Source organism: Anabas testudineus, chromosome 14, assembly GCF_900324465.2.
Source record: "Anabas testudineus chromosome 14, fAnaTes1.2, whole genome shotgun sequence".
Taxonomy (NCBI): domain Eukaryota; kingdom Metazoa; phylum Chordata; class Actinopteri; order Anabantiformes; family Anabantidae; genus Anabas; species Anabas testudineus.
In genome coordinates, this window is record NC_046623.1 from 10721575 (window position 1) to 10743591 (window position 22017).

General features: G+C 37.4%; 2 protein-coding genes across 7 annotated transcripts; one reads left to right on the top strand and one right to left on the bottom strand.

Moving 5' to 3' along the window:
* The first annotated feature begins 1225 nt into the window (after window positions 1-1225).
* Window positions 1226-11253, top strand: si:dkey-183i3.6. Of its 6 annotated transcripts, none has more exons than XM_026370941.1 (12): window positions 1226-1297; window positions 6171-6275; window positions 7837-7879; window positions 8096-8139; window positions 8247-8280; window positions 8989-9017; window positions 9098-9139; window positions 9284-9311; window positions 9683-9738; window positions 9831-9890; window positions 10023-10097; window positions 10432-11253. In XM_026370941.1, the coding sequence occupies exons 2-12, from the start codon at window positions 6173-6175 to the stop codon at window positions 10470-10472; spliced, it is 555 nt and encodes a 184-aa protein (XP_026226726.1). In that variant the 5' UTR covers window positions 1226-1297; window positions 6171-6172; the 3' UTR covers window positions 10473-11253. The 6 variants fall into 6 exon arrangements, with proteins under 6 accessions (XP_026226726.1, XP_026226721.1, XP_026226722.1 ...); XM_026370936.1 differs by lacking the exon at window positions 1226-1297 and adding an exon at window positions 2835-2961; XM_026370937.1 differs by lacking the exon at window positions 1226-1297 and adding an exon at window positions 2835-2961 and having other exon boundaries at window positions 9287-9311.
* Window positions 11254-11892: 639 nt separating this feature from the next.
* On the bottom strand, window positions 11893-21371 carry pgk1 (phosphoglycerate kinase 1). Its single transcript, XM_026370935.1, has 11 exons — window positions 21211-21371; window positions 18668-18718; window positions 18329-18484; window positions 17851-17995; window positions 16074-16177; window positions 15679-15798; window positions 14216-14330; window positions 13363-13542; window positions 13094-13271; window positions 12900-12998; window positions 11893-12791 (listed from the first exon to the last, which is right to left on the bottom strand). The coding sequence occupies exons 1-11, from the start codon at window positions 21273-21275 to the stop codon at window positions 12751-12753; spliced, it is 1254 nt and encodes a 417-aa protein (XP_026226720.1). The 5' UTR covers window positions 21276-21371; the 3' UTR covers window positions 11893-12750.
* Window positions 21372-22017: the final 646 nt, after the last annotated feature.

Here is a 22017-nt window from a genome sequence, read left to right on the forward strand (position 1 = left end):
TAGCTTTTCAGTAACCTTTGAGAAGCAAGCTTTATAGCCAGGACTTTAAATCTTTGTTTTAGATGAGAATAAGATAAGAAGACTGATACTAATCCTTTGTGTGTGATTTCAATGTTGAGCTGTAGCGAGGGAATAGTTGCCATATTTCATGGGCTCAGCTTGTGTTTTTGCTTCACACTAAAAACATTCAGTATTTGGATCTGCCAAATGAAAATGTAAAAAAGATGTTATCATCCAATTGGTAATTTCAGACAGAGATAGTTTCTCCACTTATTGGAAAGAACGAACCACAACACTGCAGCCATTTAAACATCACAGCGAGTTACAGCTAAAGAAAATCAACACCAACATTAATAGTCGACTGATTCACTTAATTTAAAGCAGCTACAGTGCACAGAGTCTCTGTGGTCTAACAGAGAGTCGGTGCGGTTGACTACATTTTGTGTGTTGCACTGAACAGTAGAGATCTTGGTGGGTAAATTTTTTTTTATTGGTGAAAGAAAAAAGACTAGCTGTTCCCTCCTGTTTCCAGCCTTTAACAGTTTCCCCATCTGTGCTAACTAAGAAAACTTATCATAAATGCTATAAAACATGCCATAAATGTGCAAGTCTAGTCCAGATTTGTTTTACGAACTATCAGTGGTCTAAATGAAAGAAAGAAATACTAGGATACAAGGGTAAGGCACACATCTATTAAGACTGTGCTTATTGTACAGTATTTTGTTCATGTAGTTATGCGTTGTTTATGAGTTTCTTCCCATCTCCTTTTGGATAAACCAGATGTTCAAAAACTCTTCTCTGGATGTTGGTGGAAGTCTGCATTCAAAGAACTGTTGTTTTAGTCACACAAACAAGAGTAAAACAGTCTTGAAATCATCATCTGAGACCCTTGCTGTTCTACCACCAGCTTTAGAAGTTAACGTTTCATGTGAATTGACTCTTGTAAATTACTGTATGAGCAGATTCACATCCACTACACCCTCATTCACCAGAAAGACAAAGACACATCTGTACAGTGATGTTTCTACAGTAAAGCAGACACATGGCGACATGGACGATGACCCAAATACACAGGCAGAGATTAGCAGATATGTTTTGTCATAATTAATGTTCACAAGACAGGCAGTTGATGAGTGTGATGTTTTTTGTGTCCACTTCGTACCACATGTTCACATGAGATGTGTGTGTGCGGGAGGTCTTCTGTGTCTTGAGTGTGGCGGATGTGGGGAGGTGTTGAAAGAGGAAGCAGCTGCTGTTCTGCTGCTATAGAAGAATGAAGGCAGCCGGACCACTGAAGGTAATACACCAACGTATCACATATAAAATCTTATGTTTGTCACTGGGATATGAAGCAGTGTTAGCTCGTAGCCATGCGTTTACAGATTTATGTTAAATATGTATGTTTGTGTTAGAGCTGACCTCAGTAGCAGACAAGAAGTTTCAACAAGATCTGGTTCCAGATTGGTGACTACACCATTAGGTGTTAGCCTAGCATATTAGCACACTACCACAGACAAAAAAAAGTTTATTTGATCAACATCAACACAGAGACCCAGTGATGGAATACAGACAAGTACATTTATTTGTATTTTACTTGAATAACTAAATGTTGGGTTACTTTATGCTTTTGCCTCACAACATGTGAGACGATAATATTGTACCTTTTACTTCTCTAGACTAACTTCTCTGACAGTTGAAAAGATTTACATTCTGCATACGGAACATGTGACCAGCGCATAAAAATCACAGATTGATGTTGATTAGACTAAACAATAGTTTGTTACCATACCCTCTTGATTTATTAATAGTAATAATTAAATGATACAACACCACGAAAGAGGTCGGTGTGTTGCCTATTGAGTAATTTGTGTGTGTGTGTGTGTGTGTATATATATATATATATATATATATATATATATATATATATATATATATATATAGTAATAGTATGATAAGTTATGATATATAAAATTTTTCAGGTAGAGTGGTGTACGAAACAGAAATACAGAAAAATACAGATGTTCGCATAGCGAATAAGAAATATAGAAACAGCATACATACATATTGTAAATAACAGGTTTGAAATTTGCCACTGTGTTCCAGAGTTGCAGCGAACATTAATTAGAATAAGAGTAAATATTAGGGAAATTAATATAAAGTATAAATATGCAAATTAATATTTAAATATGTGTAATGTAACGGTGGTGTATATATAAAGTAATATGTATATATGTCACATTTGTAAATTATATTAATAATGTGGTGATGGTTTAAGTTTTAAATTATAATAAGGTGCCAGTTTATTATGTATGCTCAAACTAATGCAGTGTGACTCCATCAATGACAGACATAATATCCTGTTAGACTCTTGACTGTTTTAGGAAAGTGTTGATTTAACTTCTTAACCAATCAAACAAGTATCATTACATCCAACATCAGTTTTCACTCTGAGCAGGAGACTATGGTCTTTCCTTCGACTAGATATGAAAATGGTCATGGTTCTCTGTTTAGGACTTTAATTGTGTTAACATAATGTTTTGGTATTATAAAATGCAATTTACCACAATCATTCCCCACCCGTAGCCATACTGTTGTTCCCATGCAAGAAAAGAAAATGTAGCTGTTGAATATGATCCAGGGTTTTGCAGAATTGGGACTATGTTCTAATGTTCTTGTCTATAGATTTGCAAACAGGCAGCGGTAATTTGCAAACACAGCAGTTGTGCAACCGTTTGTCTGCCCTTGTTTGTCAGCAGCTACAGCTATATGAATATCAAAGACATGTGGGAGTGGACTGAACTTTTCAGTCATGTTCAGAGTGAATGTGACACAGAGCTGTGATGGAAAACTGCAGCCTACTGGAAAGATTTACTTTTTCCAGTAAGACCACCAAACCTCAAAACATAAAATTTAAATGTCCTGAAGTGGCCAATCAGCATACAAACCTTCGACTTCACACAGGTATGTCATGGAGGAAATTTAATACAGAAAATAAATAAATAAATAAAATGTAGATGTAGAATGGCTACATAATGTGCATGAATTAATTTACCATAGTATTAAGTAGCATTAAGTTAGTATTTTTACATATGTTTAATGAGTGTCACAGTATCATTGTATACACATGAGTGTATATCGAAACATAAAAAACGTTACATCTTTGTTTAGATGACATCATCTATGATAATAGTCTGATAAGATCATTAATTTCATAATTACACTTGTATAAATGTGTAAATGTCCACCAGATGGCTGCCAGACAATCCTATCGACAGTAAAGAGACAACGTTAGATTTAATAGTTTTAGTTTAATTTGAAGATTTACATGCGGGGACGTGCCAGGTGTATTTAAGGGGTGTTTAACATCCCCTAAACACTGTATGCTAAAGGATCCAGTTATTTCAGTCAGTTATCATGTATTTTTTACAATGAACCGGTTCATTGTTTGGTCTAAAAATGACAGAATATTGTGAAAAACTTCCACAAAGAGTTTCTGAAGACACAGTTAATAAGCGTATGTACTAGCAATGAGGTAACAGGCTAGTTTTAGCACTTCATGACACACTTTCATTGTCATTTGACTAGCATGGGAAACATGTCACACTGTTGTAGATATTTAAATGTGCTGTCCATTTTGGTATGGTTGATTTATATATCTATATATAACTGTTTACCTATCTACCAAACTGGACAACCACATTCAGGGAGGGAAGAATACGCAGAACAGCAAAGAGAGAAACAGAACAGCGAAGAGAAAGAGAGAGAGAGAGAAAAAAAAACTTTTTTTACATTTAATCAACACGTCCTGCATTTCTTAGTTATTTTCATTTTTATTTTAAAAGGTAAAAACAATACTTTCAATAGTTTTTCATAGTTTGATAGTTGATCATATTAGGGGGGCTGAAATGACAGAATAAAAAGGGTCTAGAACCAACTCTGTCCAGCTGATTCCTACCTGAACAACCTCATCCAGGTCTACAATTGATCTCCACTGTGCCTTGAAATCACGGCAGTGATCCCATTACACACAGCAACCTTATTCTCAATAGTCAAAACTCAAAACACGAAAATGCTCTGCAGATTAACATGCACTTAAAAAACTTTTATGTTCTTCGCTATCTGTATCTTACATCTGAGGACTTAAAATATTTCTTCCTATGGCACTTCACTCTCAGGCTCCTCGCCCTGACTTAGATATTTCTGTTTTTTATCTCATTTGGATAGAAATATTTGCCAAATAACTAAATGAAATATAAAACTGAACAACAAACAAAATAACTAGTACAATACAGTTACATCTCAAGCTCTTTCTACTGCCAGTTCTTTATTTAAATACTTAAGTTCAAGTGTAAATTACGCATGTTCGGGGTAGTAGTTGTGCATTACACGGGAGATGTTGTGACTGTAAACTCTAAGTACATTTTAACTTGAAATTTGCCTTAACTTTAAGTGTTAAAACATTTTTCTAAGAGTACCTAAGACAATAGTCAGATGTCTGTATGAACAATGAAGCAGCTTTTACTCTTACGTCTGTACCGGCGCTTCACAGTCCTTGTTTTGTGCAAAATGTTTTTTCAAAAAATATTATCTGCACCGAACATTGGGCCTCAGCAGTTTGAGCTATTCAAGTATCTTCCAAAGTGACGGCATCTTTAGTGCAATATTCTCTCTTTGTGTTTCCTATGACTCTTTTTCTTCTGTTGAGCTGCAGTCGAAGACAACAGCGAAAACTGATATTACCTTAATTTGTCTAACTCAGATTGCTTTACTTATTAACTTCAGATCAATTTTGCAATGTGTTGTGAATCCCGTCCCCTATCACTTACACTGAAAGCGAGTTAGGACGGGATGTTTTAATAGCCAGCATGAAAAAAAGGGATGACTGCGGCATCCTGTGTCAGTGTTCATATGGCCAGCCAAGTATTATTTCAAGACAGTCGTGAATCTTTTCTTTACAGCTCCGTAGTGTTCTACAGCAGCATCTAAACCTTCAATAAATGCTTTCTTATACACAATAATGTCATTGTAAGCTAAGATTAGTGTTTGTTATAAGTCCTCTTGTTGGCATCATTCAGGCTGGTGCATGAAGAGATAATAAATGGTAATATAGTAAAGTATAGTATGTCAGAGCACCCTGATAGCCAAATGGTAAATGTGCATACCACATAATCTGCAGAGTCCTAGGTTCAAGTGTGGCATGGGACCTGAATGTCACACTTCCCCGCTGTCTCTCTCCTCAAGTGTCCTGTCTCTTTGGCACCGCTACTATCAAGTAAAGGCACAAAGATTGAACCATTAATTAACCTTTTACTGTCTTTAAAAGCTATGATCCTTCTACTGGTTTTAACTGTGTTGTTATTTTTTTTAATATAATTTATATATAATTAGTATGTTAGCTGATAATGTGTGGCTTTGTCATAAAAATGTCTGAGATGGACATCTACAATGTGGCAGTATGTCATCATCCTTACTATCTTACACATGTAGCTTATTATCCTGTACGTCTTTTTTTACTCTGACCAAGCGGGCCAATTGATAGAGAAACAGTAGAAACATAGTGTGTGACAATGTGTGAGTGCATTTTTGGTCAACACATGCGTGACCCTAAAAAATAGTTTAAAAATAAAGTGTGTAGCTGTGACATGGTCAGATTGTTGGGACTATTTAACTTGCATTTAACTTAATCAAAAGCAAATTCAGTGTCTGTAATAGTCAGGTTACCTTTTTGAGACCTGCAGATATAAACAGATAAGGCTGTTTTAAGGCTGTGCTAAAAGCTTACAGACATCCATTAGCACACAAGCTAAAAAATGTCACAGTATTCTTGTTCGAGGGTGTGTGATTCTTCTTAAATGGCAGCACATGTAGGTGTAAGTCCGTTATACAAACTACAAACTATGTTTCAGTTTTCTTTCGGCCAACCACATCCTGTGATTCACTCTGTCTTGTTAACAGGAAAGCAGCAGCTACTCTAACCATGAAAGAGAGAATAATTGTTGATTGTTGACCAGGAATATCCACGTTACTCTAGCTAATCTAATCTTAACAGCAACCTCTCTTAATGACTGACAAATAACCTGAGTTGGTTGGTAATTATTTAATTATTACAACAACTGTGGTTCACTTTGACAGTTACTTTAATGTAATACTTGGTAATTTTTGTCTTTTAGGTATGATTGGAAACTCCAGTCTGCTGGCTGCAGTCCTGACTGTTGCATCAGTGGTGTCACTAAGTCTACTGTCTCTTCTCTGTCTTCGATGCAAACGGAAATCTAGTAAGTGCTATTTGTAGATAAGAAAATAATTGTATGATGCTTATTACTACAGTAATTATAAATCTCAACATATGAACACAGTAACACAGAGATTCTTGTTGCAATTGTTTGATTCTTCGCTAAAATATTTTACTTACCTCTACACACCTCTATTGTACTGATATAAAATAACAAATAACTATAACTCCAAGTAGTCACAGATAAATAATACTAATTCAATTCAATTAGATTTTATTTGTATAATTCCAAATCACAACAGAAGTCATCTCAAGGCACTTTACAGTGTTTAAGGTTTAAGACCTTATAAAATATACTGTGTATAGAATTATATAGAAAACCCCACAATCCCACTAGAGCAGCACTAGGCGACAGTGGAGAGGAAAAACTTCCTTTAGATGAAGAAACCTCCAGCAGAATCGGCCATCTACCGCGACCGGTTGGAGTGAGTGGAAAGAGGATTACCGTACCTGCTTGGTTGAAACTACCACTTAAACTGTAGTGAGACTATGTAAAATGCCTCCTGATTTGCGAAAACAGGCATGACTGAGTAATGTTGTAAAGAAATCAAAATAAATTAACTCTGAATGTAATAATTTAATACCTGACTGAGTAATGTTGGAAAAGACTCTAAAGAAATGAACTCTGACTGGTTTCATTCCATCAAAAATGGATTCATAAAACAAAGTAGTTTAATCAACGTGCCAATAATCTGGCCATGTTGGCAATGGCATTAACCTTCTTTAGGGCTGTGGGTGAAACATATGGCGTTGCTCCCTCACTTACACCCACGATACTGTACATGCAAGTATGGCAACTAAGCCCACACTTAAAGCCACTAGGTGCATAGACACACAAAACCAAAATATGCGTAGACAGTGAAGTGGAGCACAGAAGCAGCACACACAGAGGATACACGGGTAGGTCATTAAAAAAACTGCTTGGCCTCTTCTAGCAAGAACAACACATGAAGGAGGTTTCTTCCTACATACCTTCCTAACTGTCTTAACCAAAATGATACCAACAAACACAAGAATGCGATACCTGCTGTATCAATGAACCCTTCAAGAAGGGAAAAATCAACCAGCACACAGTAAGATGAAATAACACTTAACAGAAAATTAATTAGCAACAATTAGACAATAATAAAGAAATGTATTGATAATGACAACAATTATGGTTTGCATCATTATAGTTCACATATGATAGAGAAAAACTATCTAACTAACGGGTTTTCTATGTGTAACTTTCTATTTCAGTGGCGCGTTAAACAAGAGGTGATTGAAAACAATGTAACACCTCAACTTTTAAACAGAGCTCAAACTGTTTTACACTATATCTTCACATTTGTTCCACATTCACATCATATTGCATGTCATGGCCATTTTCTTTATCATTAGCTAGATGAAAAAGTGATTAGTCACATGCTTTTTCTTTTTTAACTAGTCTTTTTGTCACATTCATTATCAGTCAGTCACATATTTGCAGACGTTTATGTTGAAAACCGCCTAATTCAAAGTCGGTACATGCGTCTACAGTTTCAACGTGTTTTTTTTTCTTGCAGAGATCATACATGCAGAACATCAGATATATGATCCGCAGACATTGTGAGTATACTATGTATTGCTGCTTCTCAAGCCACGTTGGCAGACAGCTTTGAACACCATTTGTGTTTTTTATGATAACGCTGTACTCATCAGTTCATCTGCCGAGATCTGTGACCAACGTGACATTCAGTTAAATGTCAAATGACAGAGTCAGAGAATTCCCTCAAAGTGAATAAACTTAAATCACTATTTGACAATAAAATGCTATCTTGACAGCCAGCGTGGGGGAAGTGTGTTTGCTGTGATGCAATCAAAAACAGGTAAAATAAGTCAGCACTAGCTCTCATTCACCACAGACTCGGCCTATTTTCATTCACTTTTAGCACAGCTAACTAACTTTGACACTTTTGTGCTGTTTTTATTCCAGTCACCAGAGCCAATCAGATAACTTCAACCGCAATGTATGTATATAACATCAAGCATCAGCTTATTTTTATTTCACCACTACCAACGACAGTGTATATTGTTATGTACTAAATTGAAAACTTATGCAGCTTAAAAATGACAAGGGCAAAACAAGAGGAAAACTAAATTTCACTGCATTCAGTATACAATAAATAACAACACGGGTCCTATCTGAATCATACACATATATATTATATACTATATAACTCTAGTACAGCTTACATTTTTCACAGAGAAAACAGGGTATTGAAAAAGTTAGCACACCGTCTGTTGGCTGAACCACAGACTGGATTCATTATGTTGCCTCTGACCATATAGTCCAAGTAGCAATAACATCTGCCGTCACAGTGTAATATATATGATTGCTAGAAGACAATGTTGCAGATATGGTGGGATTTAGGTTTTTACACACTGCACTGTCTGGCTGTTGTCAGCGTGTACATCCTTATAAAACCACAAACTGATGTGTTCTGTGTCCTTTTGTGCAGTTAGTGATCTTTAGAGGTATTTTGGTCAGTCACACTCCACTCACTGATGCTGATCTAACTCTATTAAAGAAAACAAACTATTTTTATGTTGGTAGTTTTAATTCTGAGCTATTACTAAGATGCTGTTTTCTAAGAGGGGGGTTAAAATAGGAGACATATTTCAAGAGTAAACTCAAAAAAGAAAACTAATTCAAAATGAATTGACATGTTTTCTAGTGAAACATATGAAGAGGATTTTTCACCAGGTATGTTTTCAGTTTTAAAGATTGAAGATTTCACTACTTACAACAGTAATAGCTCCTGAGGTTTATATTTAACGTTACAGCAGCAACTGATGACCAGTCCGACTATGAAAATGTCACTGATGGTAGGTTTACATACAAAACACACAGTAAAAACACTAAATTACATTTATTTTTTAGTATGTGTAAGTGTTTGCAGTCCATTTTTATTTAATATGACTGCTTTATTTTGTCACTGACGTCGACATCCTGTGTTGCTGCGACTCAAGTAGGAACAGATGTGGATCATATGTATGTGTAAGTGTTTCAGTTGTTCTTGTTGGCTTCATGTGTGAACAAGCACCTTGGTCACTTTAAAATTTTCTATGCTTACCTTGGTGTCAGGTGTGCAGATGATCAAATTACAGAAGTTTTGTTTTTATTGCTTCAGACATAAATTGTACATAGTTGAAGAATCACTTAGAATATATTTTCAAACTAACGACTTATGAATCTGATTTCGACAAATTAATAAATTGACTTTGTTTATTTTAATTTAAAATGTGGAGATAATTATCAGTTACTCTTACTGTTTTACAATGTCCTTAAACTTAACAATGGAGGTCACAAATCAAAAAATAAATAAATAACTTCGACCAAAGAAACTTTATATTTGTGTTGTCCTGCAGAGATCCCCTGCCAGCCTCACTGTATGCAAATGACCAAAACCAGAAAACGATAACTGGTAAGTTAAATAGTAAAAGTAAAATTTATGGGCTCTGTATCTGATTCCTCCCGTGTTACAAATTTTAACATTCACCAATTATGTTTTTTCAGGTGCCGACCAGAATCCAGACGTCTATGCAAATGTTTACACATCCCTGACGATAAAAGATGGTACGTCTGGCCATTTGTATCAAAGGAGGAATTCATATTCATATTAGTTCTCACTGATTGATTTCTCATCACACACTGATTCTGTAGCTGTGGATAAAATACATTTACTTAAATTGCTGTTTCACCAAACAGATGAAGACGACTATGAGAACTCTGAGTTCTTGGACCAGGGTGTACAGGAAAGTGCAAAAAATCAAGAAGACGATGGTAAGCATGGCACACACAGCATTTGTTTGTTGGTTACATTCACAAAAAGTATATTCTGTGGGTTGTTCTCTATTGTTCTATAACAGTGTTCATCTGCAAATAAGTCTGTTTAGTGAAATATTGACAGGATATTTGATTAATTTATCTTTTAGGTCTAGATTTTGTGCTTTTCTGTGTTTTGTTAAATATAGATTTCTTTTCAAGTCATCTAAAGATGTCTGAACACTGGGAAGTAGCACAGCAGCACAAACTTAAAGTTGTTCTGTATGTTGACTTAATCCTAACTAATCACCCATGTTTTTTGTTGTTGTTCGTTCATTTTTTTTGGTGTCAGATGAGCCAGATTATGTGAATGAGAACGGGGAGTGCACCTGAAGAGCCCCACCACAGAACATCGGTGAACAGACAGTTCACTGCACTGTGTGTGTTGTGTAAACTGAAAGCACATTGTTGTCGTTTTTTAATTCATGTTATGTGTGATGTGCAAATGATGAGGACAGCTGTGTGAATAATGCTCATGGACCTTAATAGTGTTTTATGTGGGAACACCGATACTGCCATCTAGTGGTAAAATATCCACTTTAATGTATAGTAAAGGACATTTACCAACTACTGTGTCCTCCTGGTGTTTGTAAATGAAGCAATCACTTGTTTTCCAGATGTAATTAATGCTTAAAGAAGCAACAACTTTTTCTTTAAACCAAACATCCTATGAACTGATATAAAAGACATCACTCTGTAGCCAGAAATGCTTATTTCACTTTCTATAAACTGCTTTTGTTCATTTTTTTTTTACATTTCTGTACGACGTTCACAAAACTGCTGCTAATAGCTGAAATAACTTTTGTGAGGAGAGAAAAGTCCTGAAGAAAAAACTAATATATTATTATTATATTACCAATTATTAATGAAATATAATGTAAACAGTACATATAGCTACAGCATTGGGCAATTTGAGGTATTTTAACATCTTATAATAATACAGTTCTTTAGTTTAAAAGCATGGTTATTTGTTATTAAAATGTAGTTTATCAGTAAACTGGTAAAAGTATTTATTTTGTCAGTAGCTCAAAGTTGTACTTGGTTACTTTGCATTACAGCTAAACCAAATAAACATTTTTACTTGTCCAATAAACATGGATGTTACTAACATTAACAGCGTATTATTTCATTGTGCTACTAAGTCATAACAGTGCAGCAGCATTACCAAAACCATGAGCTTGAAACTGAAGCCTCTAAATAAAACTCATTCATTTACACCTGTGCTTTTCAACTGTGACACATCTTTTATCTTCCATGAAGAGACAAACATACATTGTGTTTGCCACTAATGTTGAGGGGAAATAAATGTCATAATTGTGACTAAAAGCTTCATGCACTCAACAAAAAGTCTATTTACATTTAAAAGATTTTTTCCTGTGTAACCCTCTTTCAGTGATTCAGTAAAGTTTGTCAGTCACATCACGAGACGTGCAGCTCCGTCAGTCCTTTTGAAACCGACCTGGTTTTATCAAGCTGCTAAAACTAAATTTAGCAGTTATAGGTGCATTGATTTTAAGCATTATACTTATTAACATGATCTTCATCAGCAAGTCATATGTACTTATACATTTTCCACATAACTAATGCATTCACTTATTGTTCATACGAGATGAGAAGTATCTCTTACAATATATTTTTTTCTAATTTTACACAAATCACTATAATGTTTCCTGAGATTTGACATATAATTATTCTTCTGTCTCCATTATGACACAAACTGATGGTTGGAAATGAACAAACCTTCTCCAAAATGTTTTACACTGAAATGGTTTTATTAACCTGAACATATCAGCTAAGATTGACACATCTTAGTCTGATGCAGCTCAGAAACCAACAGCCAGAGATGACAGATGGATAACCAGAGACGACGTTAGTGTGGACACAAAACATAACAAAACACACACGCACACACCGCATTAACCGTTTCTAAATATATATCTATATATATATATATATATACTGTATGCAGACTCACTGTCGAGGGTGGTGCGGTAACATTTACAGGATAGTTATGCAAAAGTGACAAAGCAATACACACATTTTCTCTCTCTCACACACACGCGCCAGTGATTAAGTTTATCAGGTGTGAGCGCCGACGACCCCTCCGTTCTTAAAGAAACACATCGGAAATTGTGATGAGTGAAGTGTGAAGCACATGGACACCCTGTGTAAATCCAGACTCAGTTTGCTGTTTTTCAACCGCTCATTCAGCAGGACAACAGGAAAAATGTTTCATCCCAGCAAAAAACTACTTCCACCTTAACATGCCATTGATCTTTTTCTTGCCTGAAGGGTTTTAGTTCTCAAAATCCACTGTCAAGTAATGTGTCCTGTTTCTAGCAGCTTGACCTGATGAGTTTCATCCGCACATTGAAATAAGGCAGAGGGCTCTTCTTGTTACAGACAGCAGTGGATGACCAGAGGCAGCAGTAACAACTGGCACCACTTAAAAAGACGCAGCCTGGATAAAGATGAAATGTCTGATAAAGCAGGTGTTTGTTTGTTTGTTTGTTTTTTTCAGGTAAACCAGGAGTCTGGCAAAGTAGCTTCCCACTTATACACTCATTCTCACACACACGCACTCACACACTGCAGTGGGCTGATGGGAGGTTTAGACATTGCTGAGGGCATCCACACCAGGCAGGACTTTACCTGAAGACACAAACAATGAACACACAGTCAGCATCATCATATTTAAGCTGTTTTTTAATTTGTTCTTCACCGTCCTGTCAATGAGCATCATTTTTTTCTGTCACTCACCCTCCAGCAGCTCCAGGCTGGCGCCACCTCCTGTGCTAACATGGCTGACTTTGTCTTCTGTGTTCCACTTGGCGCAGCAGGTGGCAGTGTCACCTCCACCTGACGCATAAACATACATTATTACATACATGATAAAAAAGGCTACGAAGTATCGTCAACATTCAAAAGCTTTCCTCCCCTCTTGACTTTCTTACCAATGATTGTAACGCAGCCTGACTTGGTCACCTCCACCACTTTATCCATCAGGTTTTTTGTCCCCTTGGCAAAGTTGTCCCACTCAAACACACCAACTGGACCGTTCCACACGATCTGCTTAGCCCTGCCCACGGCCTCGGCGTAGGCCTTGGAGCTTTCTGGTCCACAGTCCAAACCCTGCAGAAGACATTAATAAGAAAAATTATCAAAACAATGAAAACATGACAAAAGAATTTGTTGATAATCAAGATGAATTTTCTTTTCTCACCATCCAACCAGCAGGGATGCCTGCAGCGACAGTTGCAGTGCCGGTGGCGGCTTTCTCATCAAACTTATCAGCAGTGATGAAATCGACAGGCAGTGTGATCTTGACGCCGTTCTTCTCAGCTTTGGCCATCAGGTCTTTGACGATGCCGGCCCCCTCCTCGTCGTACAGGGAGTTTCCGATCTGAGATAGGAGTGAAACTTAGTGAGGGCAAAGAAAGACCTCTAAAATAGCTTCTTTGTGATGTGATGCACAGCTACAAGCAATAACCCAAAGTTTTCCTTCCATTGTATATTTCAGTGTGAAGTTACACCAGCTAGTATGTGGGAGTCCAACAGGCACGTCTCACCACCGAGTCAGATAAAAGGTTGGATGAGAAATCCTGAATGTTAGTGGTTTTCAAACACACTTGCGAAATGGCTTTGTTTTGTTCAAACAGAGATTGAGTATCACTGTCATGACCAAAGTTTAACCTCAGAGAAAAACCCCTGGAAAAGGTGAAGCTTTTGTTCGAAGGTTCAGTTGTATCTCCAGTCGTGCAAAGTAACAAAGACAATTTTATCACTTCCTTTTTTATTTGTCCATGTGTGGAGACATCAGACATTTCTGCCTCCTGCCTGTTCAGTGGATGTGAGTAAATATTTAGTCTGATTGTCACAGCCCTGAAAGTTAGGCTTTAAAATTAAATAAAAAATAAAAACTTCATAAAAACTTCCAAAACATGTATATTATATTAATTCATCAACTGTAGGTGCCACAGAGTTATTTTTATGAATAAAGCAGATTTTCCAAATATAACATTAGCAAATTTATTGCAGTTTTTTAAATCTTCTGTTAACACTTCCATCTCCCTCACCTCCATGTTGTTGAGGACTTTGAGGAAGGTAAAGGCCATGCCTCCGCCAATGATCATCTCATCGACCTTATCCAACATGTTGTTGATCAGCTGGATCTTATCTTTCACCTTCGCTCTGAAACACAGACGCAGAAGCCGAACACGTCAGTACTGATAAGAAACAGAGGATAATCATGTAAAAAAATAAAAAACAAGCTGAAATTAGACTGATATTTGTAGGCACTAATAAAAGCAGCAAAAATGAACTATTAGAAACATGAACTAGTTTTCCAAAACAGGTACAGATTAATTTTCTGGTGACTGATTAATCAGCAGCTCTCTTCGGTTAAGACCACAACTAAAGATAAAATAAAAGTGGCAGTGTTAATAACTAAGAGTTGTGAAATCACGTCTCCTAAGGTAATAAACCTCTGTGCAGTGCTTTGTTATCTAACAATCCTTCAGTTGAATTAATCTGTTACTTAAACTAGACGTCCTGCTGAAATGACACAAAGCAACACACCCTAGCCGTACAGCTCCCGGTGTTTTTTTAACGCATGAAGTTGGCCTTTAATTATAGTTTCACAGCATGACAAAATTAATAAAAACATGTTTGAGCATATAAACTGAACTATAGGCTTTGAAATCATTACTTATGTGCTTCACAGCTGTCTGAACTAATGATTACACACTAATGGTCGATGTCCTCTGTTTGTACACTAGAAGGTGATTGGCTGCGCGACGCTTGGTGAGAGCTGCATGGGAACAGCGAGGGCACATCCCCTCTTATGGCAGTTCAGTTAGTATCGGCAGCAGCTTCAGCCTCCGTTTCCTCTTTATTCATCCAACTGTGGTGCCATAACTTGAATCAACACAGGAAATGATGACTCAACAGAGCCGAACCACAGGCACATTAAGCCACAGGAAATAGCGCTCCACCAGCTCATGGTGCATTCAGGAGCTTTAAGAAAACTCATTACCTTCTGAAAATACTGATTACTGATCCAGATGTATTTATATAACCAATTTAAACTTTCTAGCCTTGTTTGATGTGGAGGAACAGCACTTTATGCTTTAAAATATTCAGGCAAGTTTTAGACCAATTAGTGGCTTCACAATTGAAAACATTTGGTGATTAAAGATTTATGCTCTAATTGTGTTGTTGAAATGTTCCTGTACGACACATTTCACAAAGAATGGAACAAACATGGAGATGCTAAATTTTTTGCTGGTAGATCTCTGTGTTGTTTCAATGGAGAGAATACTTGCTGTGTGATTAATGTTCAAACTATTTTTCAGAATTGTAAAATCCTGTGTCAGTCCGTTAATTTCTGTGTTGTGGTTTGACAACTGATAGGAGTCTTGAAAGTCATGGAACAGTTCCTTAGACTGAAGTTCATGAACTGTGTTAGCCTTTTCACTGTTTTAACACAGGCCTTCAGTCTGATCAATGGCAGACGGAGAATAAACTGAACTATTCTTACCCTCCGAGAATGGCCAAGAAGGGCCTCTGAGGTTTCTCCAGAGCCATGGCAAAGTAGTCGAGCTCCTTCTTCATGAGGAAACCAGCTGCCTTCTGAGGCAGGTTCACTCCCACCATGGAGCTGGGAGAGAGGAAGTGGAGAGACGGATTAGACAGGGTCTCATGTTCAAATTTTCGACAGGGTTCACAAAATTAAATTTAAAAGATTTCAGACATTTTTAATGCCAATATTGTAGGCTAGAAAAAAATGTTTACACAACATTTTAGACTTTAAAACTCCTGAAAGCCTTTTTATGAGGAAACTTTTCAGAGTCTGCACATAAAGCAATATCACCTCTGATTTCTCTGATACTCTGTTAATCACCACTGTGACCAGACAGCCTGCAAACTGCTCACCTGTGAGCTCTGTGAGCTGTGCCAAAAGCATCATTGATGTATACGTCTCCCAGTTTGGACAGAGACGCCCTGAAAGCATCAATCTCTTCTTGTGAGGCTTTGGTCTGAAAAGAGAAGAAAATAAATGAAAAATTATTAATAAGGATCAGTAGCTGAACTCTATATTTGTTTCACTTTCAGATTACCATCACTGGGGCATCACTTACTGTTAAAATAAAATAATAATTTAACTACACAGGCATCGGATTTCCGTTTCCTGTTCATTATTTTCTACCACAAAGAATAATTTTCATTTTGTTTTAGGAGCATTGTTGGATTAAATTGAGCTATCAATTGATTAATTCATGTAAGTGTTATGAGCAGCTGCTGCACCTGTTGCATTATCATTCAAAACAATTGTCCATTTAGATTATTTCCTCTCTAAACCAACACCTGATGTCCATATTCACATAATAGCTAATGCTAATAGGGTTGTTAGATTAACTAGTCATAACTAGTGAACAAATGTTTATTAACCAGTTTTTACAATTAAGTTAATTGTGGAGGAGGTTCCTGCTGCACTTTAAGACGCAAAGGTTGTGAATAAGAGACCAGAGGGTAGAAAAAGGTCAGAGAGCTCCTCAGTGTCATCCACATGTCAGACCTGAGTAGACTCAGGTTACAGCTTCCTACATTTACCCGTTCACTCACATCGCAGATTATACTGGGGTAAAATTACTAATAAGTTGCTTATGTGTCCCAATCCTTGTCAGAAATCACACCATGCTTGTGTTTGTTGCACATCTAATAACAAAACACCATTATACTTCACTTCGCACTTCACCATTTGAAGTTGGCATTCTTCTGCTCCACTCATCAATGTTAAACTCTGTGGAGCAGCTCTGTCTGCGATAAACACTTTTATAATGCCTGTGTGATACAGTACAGTCGCAGTACAGTACAGAAACAAACCCACACAGGCTGCATACCAGGCAGGGCTCTCAGGACAGGAAAAGAAACATGCCCAGCCAGGAGAGCCCACTGACCTTCAGCATAAATGTCAGCAGGGTCAAGGCTGCAGACCCTGAGACTAGCACAGCCACAGAAAGGTTGTTTAGTTAAAAGGTCGAGGACTAAGTCAGAAGACAAAGTTAGCCTGTGTAAAATTCATCCAGTTGTGGTAAATCAGTTGAACAGTCCAAGAGTTAGGGCTGACTCCAATAAAGGTCTCCAAGAGGCTCATATTTTACGTGTAAAAAGTAGATTTGAATAATGCTGTGCTCTGAAGTATGTTGCTGTGGTGGGAGGTGAGTTGGTACAAAGAGTGTCTGCACTACTCCTGACACTGGCAAAATCAGTTGGTGACGCAGTTTCTTTAGAGAGACGCTGCAATAGGAGTGACTCTGCATTTTCCTCCATGTCCTCCCGAGCCAAGTCATAAATGCTTTCCTTTTTGATGGAAAAACCATTTACATGGCTCAAAAAGCCACAGAAAACAAATCATTTTCTTTGGCCAGTCAGATAACAGTTGTTCAACTGGATAAATAAATCCAATTTAAAAAAAGGCAGGTAACAATAACTACCTTATGTTAAACAACAAAACCAAACCAAACAAACCAAACAAAATCTGTTACAAAACAAGGAGCTGTCGCTAAATGGTAAATAGAGGTTATTGAATGTAGTATAAAAACATCTTTATTCATCTCTGGCCGCTAACTTGATGTAAACCAAAAACATGAAACAAACAAATCTGTCCGAACAAATAATTCAAACAGGCTGACTCGGCTCTGAGACTCACCTTATTACCAGAGGGGTCTTTGCCCTTACCCTCCTCAGCGACATGGAAGCGGAGGTTCTCCAGCAGGATGACAGATCCAGTGGCAGGATCAGCGCAGGCAGCTTCCACCTCTGCGCCCACACAGTCCTTCAGGAAGGTAATATCCCTGCAGACAATCAGTGAGGATGATTTGTGATGGTTTATCTTTTCACAGACTCATTTTCACACAAAGTCAAAGATGCTTTATCAGTTAAGTTTTTGTGACCATGAACCTTTAATTAAGCTGTGGTCTCAGAAAAGCTTCAATATATTCATTTGTATAATTTGAGTTTGTTTCTTAAAATTACAATCACTAATATTACCTTTTTATCAAACTCCATGTTTACTTGTCACTTGACACGTCATCAGATTTAGTTTTTTGATATGTGTCATTTGTTTTACAATTTCATTTGTTTTAAATAAAAACACAGGACACCACTCAATCAGTTCAGAAACTCACTTTCCCATCAGTGACTTAAGCTCAGCGACAACTGGCTCCAGGGAGTATTTCTCAGGCATGACATTTCCATCAGGACGGCCCAGATGGCTCATCAGCACCACAGACTTGGCCCCATGGTCCAGGCAGTGCTGGATGCTGGGAAGAGCCGCCTTAATCCTAAAATGTAATAAATAAAAGAGCTCAGCAAATCCATCTCTCCAGCTTTCCTTCTGTATCTACGTTTCAAGACATCATATGCTGTCGATTGAAATCTTTTATCTAACGCTGGTCTATTTGAAGAGCATTTTTAAATTTTTATTATAAATAGAAAATATGCTACACAAATGAGATGGTCTTTACCTCTGGTTGTTTGTGATGTGCTTGTCCTTCATCGGAACATTGAAGTCAACCCTGAAAGACAACAAACTTAATTAACAAAACAAATTTGACTAAAAGACATCGAGTCCATTAATTATTTTTTCTAATTTTCCATATATTTCTTTTGTAAATCCCACGTCTGGTGTTCTTTAGCTGTGACCAAAACTAATTGTGGACATTATCCAGTTTACAGTGAGGTTTGTCCAGTTTACTCTCTTCCACAGCAATCATATTTCTTCTACATTGTAGTAACTGTATGATTATTATGATGATTATTACATTCACCCATTCAACGATGCAGACTGGCAGCTCGTGAGTGCATATTGAATCCCTCCACTCTGTTACATAACCACCTCCCTCCTCTCTCTGTCTGAGGACCCGATGCACTGAGACACATGATCACACTGCCATAAAAAAGCAACCCACTGTGTTAGTAAAACCCAACAGTCAGCATTTCTGGGGCTCAACAGCTACCATACACAGATGTCAATGAACCATATAACATCTGCTGTTTTATGCTTTTTAATTGTTCTAAGATCTAATACAGTCTTCATGGCATCTCAGTAAGTGTGAGAATCATCTCTCCTCCCAAATAATATGCACACATGTCTCTGCCTGAATGCCATCTCTTGGCAACTCCTAACCAGTTAGGACATCTCTAAAGCTCTTCTACAGTTTGGTGAAAATACAAGGGATTCATAAATTAGGAATGCTGATAACATGCTCTTACTTCTAGTCCTACTGTATCACTGACAATTTCTGGCAAGTTAGGAGTGGTTTCCTACTCTGAGAAGCTTGATAAATACAAGCACCATTAAACCTTGAGCCAGAAAAAAGGGAAACCCTGCATTTATTTACAGCAGGGGTTACCTAACAGCAAACTCACATAAAGAAGAATAATAAAGTGGCAGTGCTCTTGGCCATTAATCAAAAATCACTGAGCGTGACCAGACTGCATGGCATTGGCATTGGCATTGCTAGGCTTCAAAACACAATGATCTTCTTTTCATTTTCATCTTAGTCAACTTTATCTAGACAGAAAGCCAGTTTCTTTGTTTCAACAAACAATAAGATAAACAACTTAAATTATTCCTATCTTTAGGGAGTGTTACAATATTAACTCTGATGTGATTAAGAAACCCCATATTTAATGATGCAACTACACGTGTGAGCATGACTGTTCCCCTTCCAGGAAGTCAGTTTGTGGTCTCTTCTGGACTAGGCTGCTAACAGATTTCTGTGAGGTACTGCTGGTTCTGTATACCAACGTCCCACCTCCCCTCTTTTTAATTGTAGACAAGCAGCTTCACAACACCGCACCCTCACTCTGCTTACAGCTGGAAGTTTGAAGAACACAGTACATGCCATGACAGGTTGTGGGTATGATATGAATGAACTCTTCCTATGATTGTCCCAGTGCAGCACATTTTCAGTCCACGCTGAAATTAACTACACATGAATTTGACCTTTTAACACTAAACATTGCAGGCTGGGGGCTGCTGCTGTGGATGAACCTTGTCCTATGCTGCCTGTCATTGTACCGCCAAGTTAAGCAAACCAAAATGGCCCTCTGACATTTCCACACACGGTGTCAGTTTCAAGTGGCCTTAACAGTATGTAGAAATATATGGTAAGTAGATGATAACACTGTAAATTTAAGAAATAGCACTGAATTGAAGGAACCTTATATTAATATAAAAAAACTTCCATAACATGAGGGTCTACATAACCTTGTTCATCACTATTATATTAGACATTTGCACCACTACAGCAGACTAACAAAACTACGTCTTGTGCAGCATTGTGTCTTGTCTGTGGAAAATTATTAAACCTTTATGTTTTTGAAATTGATATTGTGGCCGTTGTGTTTGACATTAAAATGTTTATTTTTCTTTGTGTCAGGTATTTCACACGAAAACCTTGGTCAAGGTCGTATTTTCCCTCACTGGAGAACAATCATCCACACAGCTTACATTTAGAGTCTTTAATAAATAGGTAATCTGAGGGTTTGGTGTAGTAAAAACTGGCATAATTACTGCCTGAAGCTCAAATTCACGTTTAAGAAAAAGATGTCGAATTTGTTGTTACTGAAAAGCAGGTGTAAGATTATTCATGTTTGTCTTAAAAAAGGGTCTTATAGACTAAACGTTGAAGTTGTTGTGACTTTTGCAGTGATGTTCCTGAACAGTAACCTAACGGAGATACTAATGCTACCACGTCGTGCAGTGATGCAGTGCGTTTCATCCATGCAGCATCTCCTCCCAGGCACGTACCTTAACATGGATGGAAAACGTGACAACCATCAACTTCACTTCCTGTTCGCTTTTGAATGGTCTGGACTGATTCACACACAGTTAACCATCACTTTAATGTCGTGTATTCACACCTAACATTTTATTACCGCAGGAAAAGTACTGGCCCTAGATTGTCAGACAGCTAGCTAACGACAAATAATCCAATTTCCGATTAGCTAGCTAGGTGCCTGAGTCGGTCCTGAAGCTTACAAATACACGATAAACGCTCACCTCATAACAACGCGCTTTCCCTTGACGTCCACCTTGTCCAGGGTGAGTTTGTTAGACAGAGACATGTTGCTGGTTTTGCTGGCTGTTTCCTGCACCTTCCTGCTTGAATCTCCTCCGCCTCCTCTGGCTGATGGCTGCTGAATGTCAGCGGTGACCTTAGCACAGCGCGGAGTGACAGCTGCGGGGAGGGGTCCAGAGCAGGACATCACTGATGATTGGCTACAGCGTCATGAACGCTTGCATTCGATTGGGTCCTTCTGCTGTCTGTTCCCTGACGTCAACGCCAAGTTTCTTGATACAACTTTATTAAAACCGAACCGAAGCAAAAATTGCAAATATTAATATTATAAGAAATGTATTTTGTGGTAAATCTTTCTTATCTTGGACTGAGAGTCTCGTTTGGAAGTGATGCCACTGCGGATACTGACATCATAAAACACATCTTCACATAATTTTTTACAAGTACTGCATTTAAGTATACTTAAAGTACTTGTGATTTTCTGGGTTACTTGTTACATGTACTTCTACTCCTGACAGCATTAGTTACTATTCACTTTACAGATAGTCTAATGTAAGATATAAAAAACTGCATTATGAAATCACATTTCCCCCTTTTAAGTTTTGTTTTTCAATATTTTCAACAAAGGGTACAATTGTGTTGGATTACTTTCCAAACAAAATTTTCAAACACGGGCATTTAAGAACATATCTAGTACATTTACATGCACTTCTGAGTACAGAGTTTGTGTACCTATGCAGAAGTTGTACTGTATACTGTTGAAGTCTTCTGTTGTTGGTCAAGCTTTA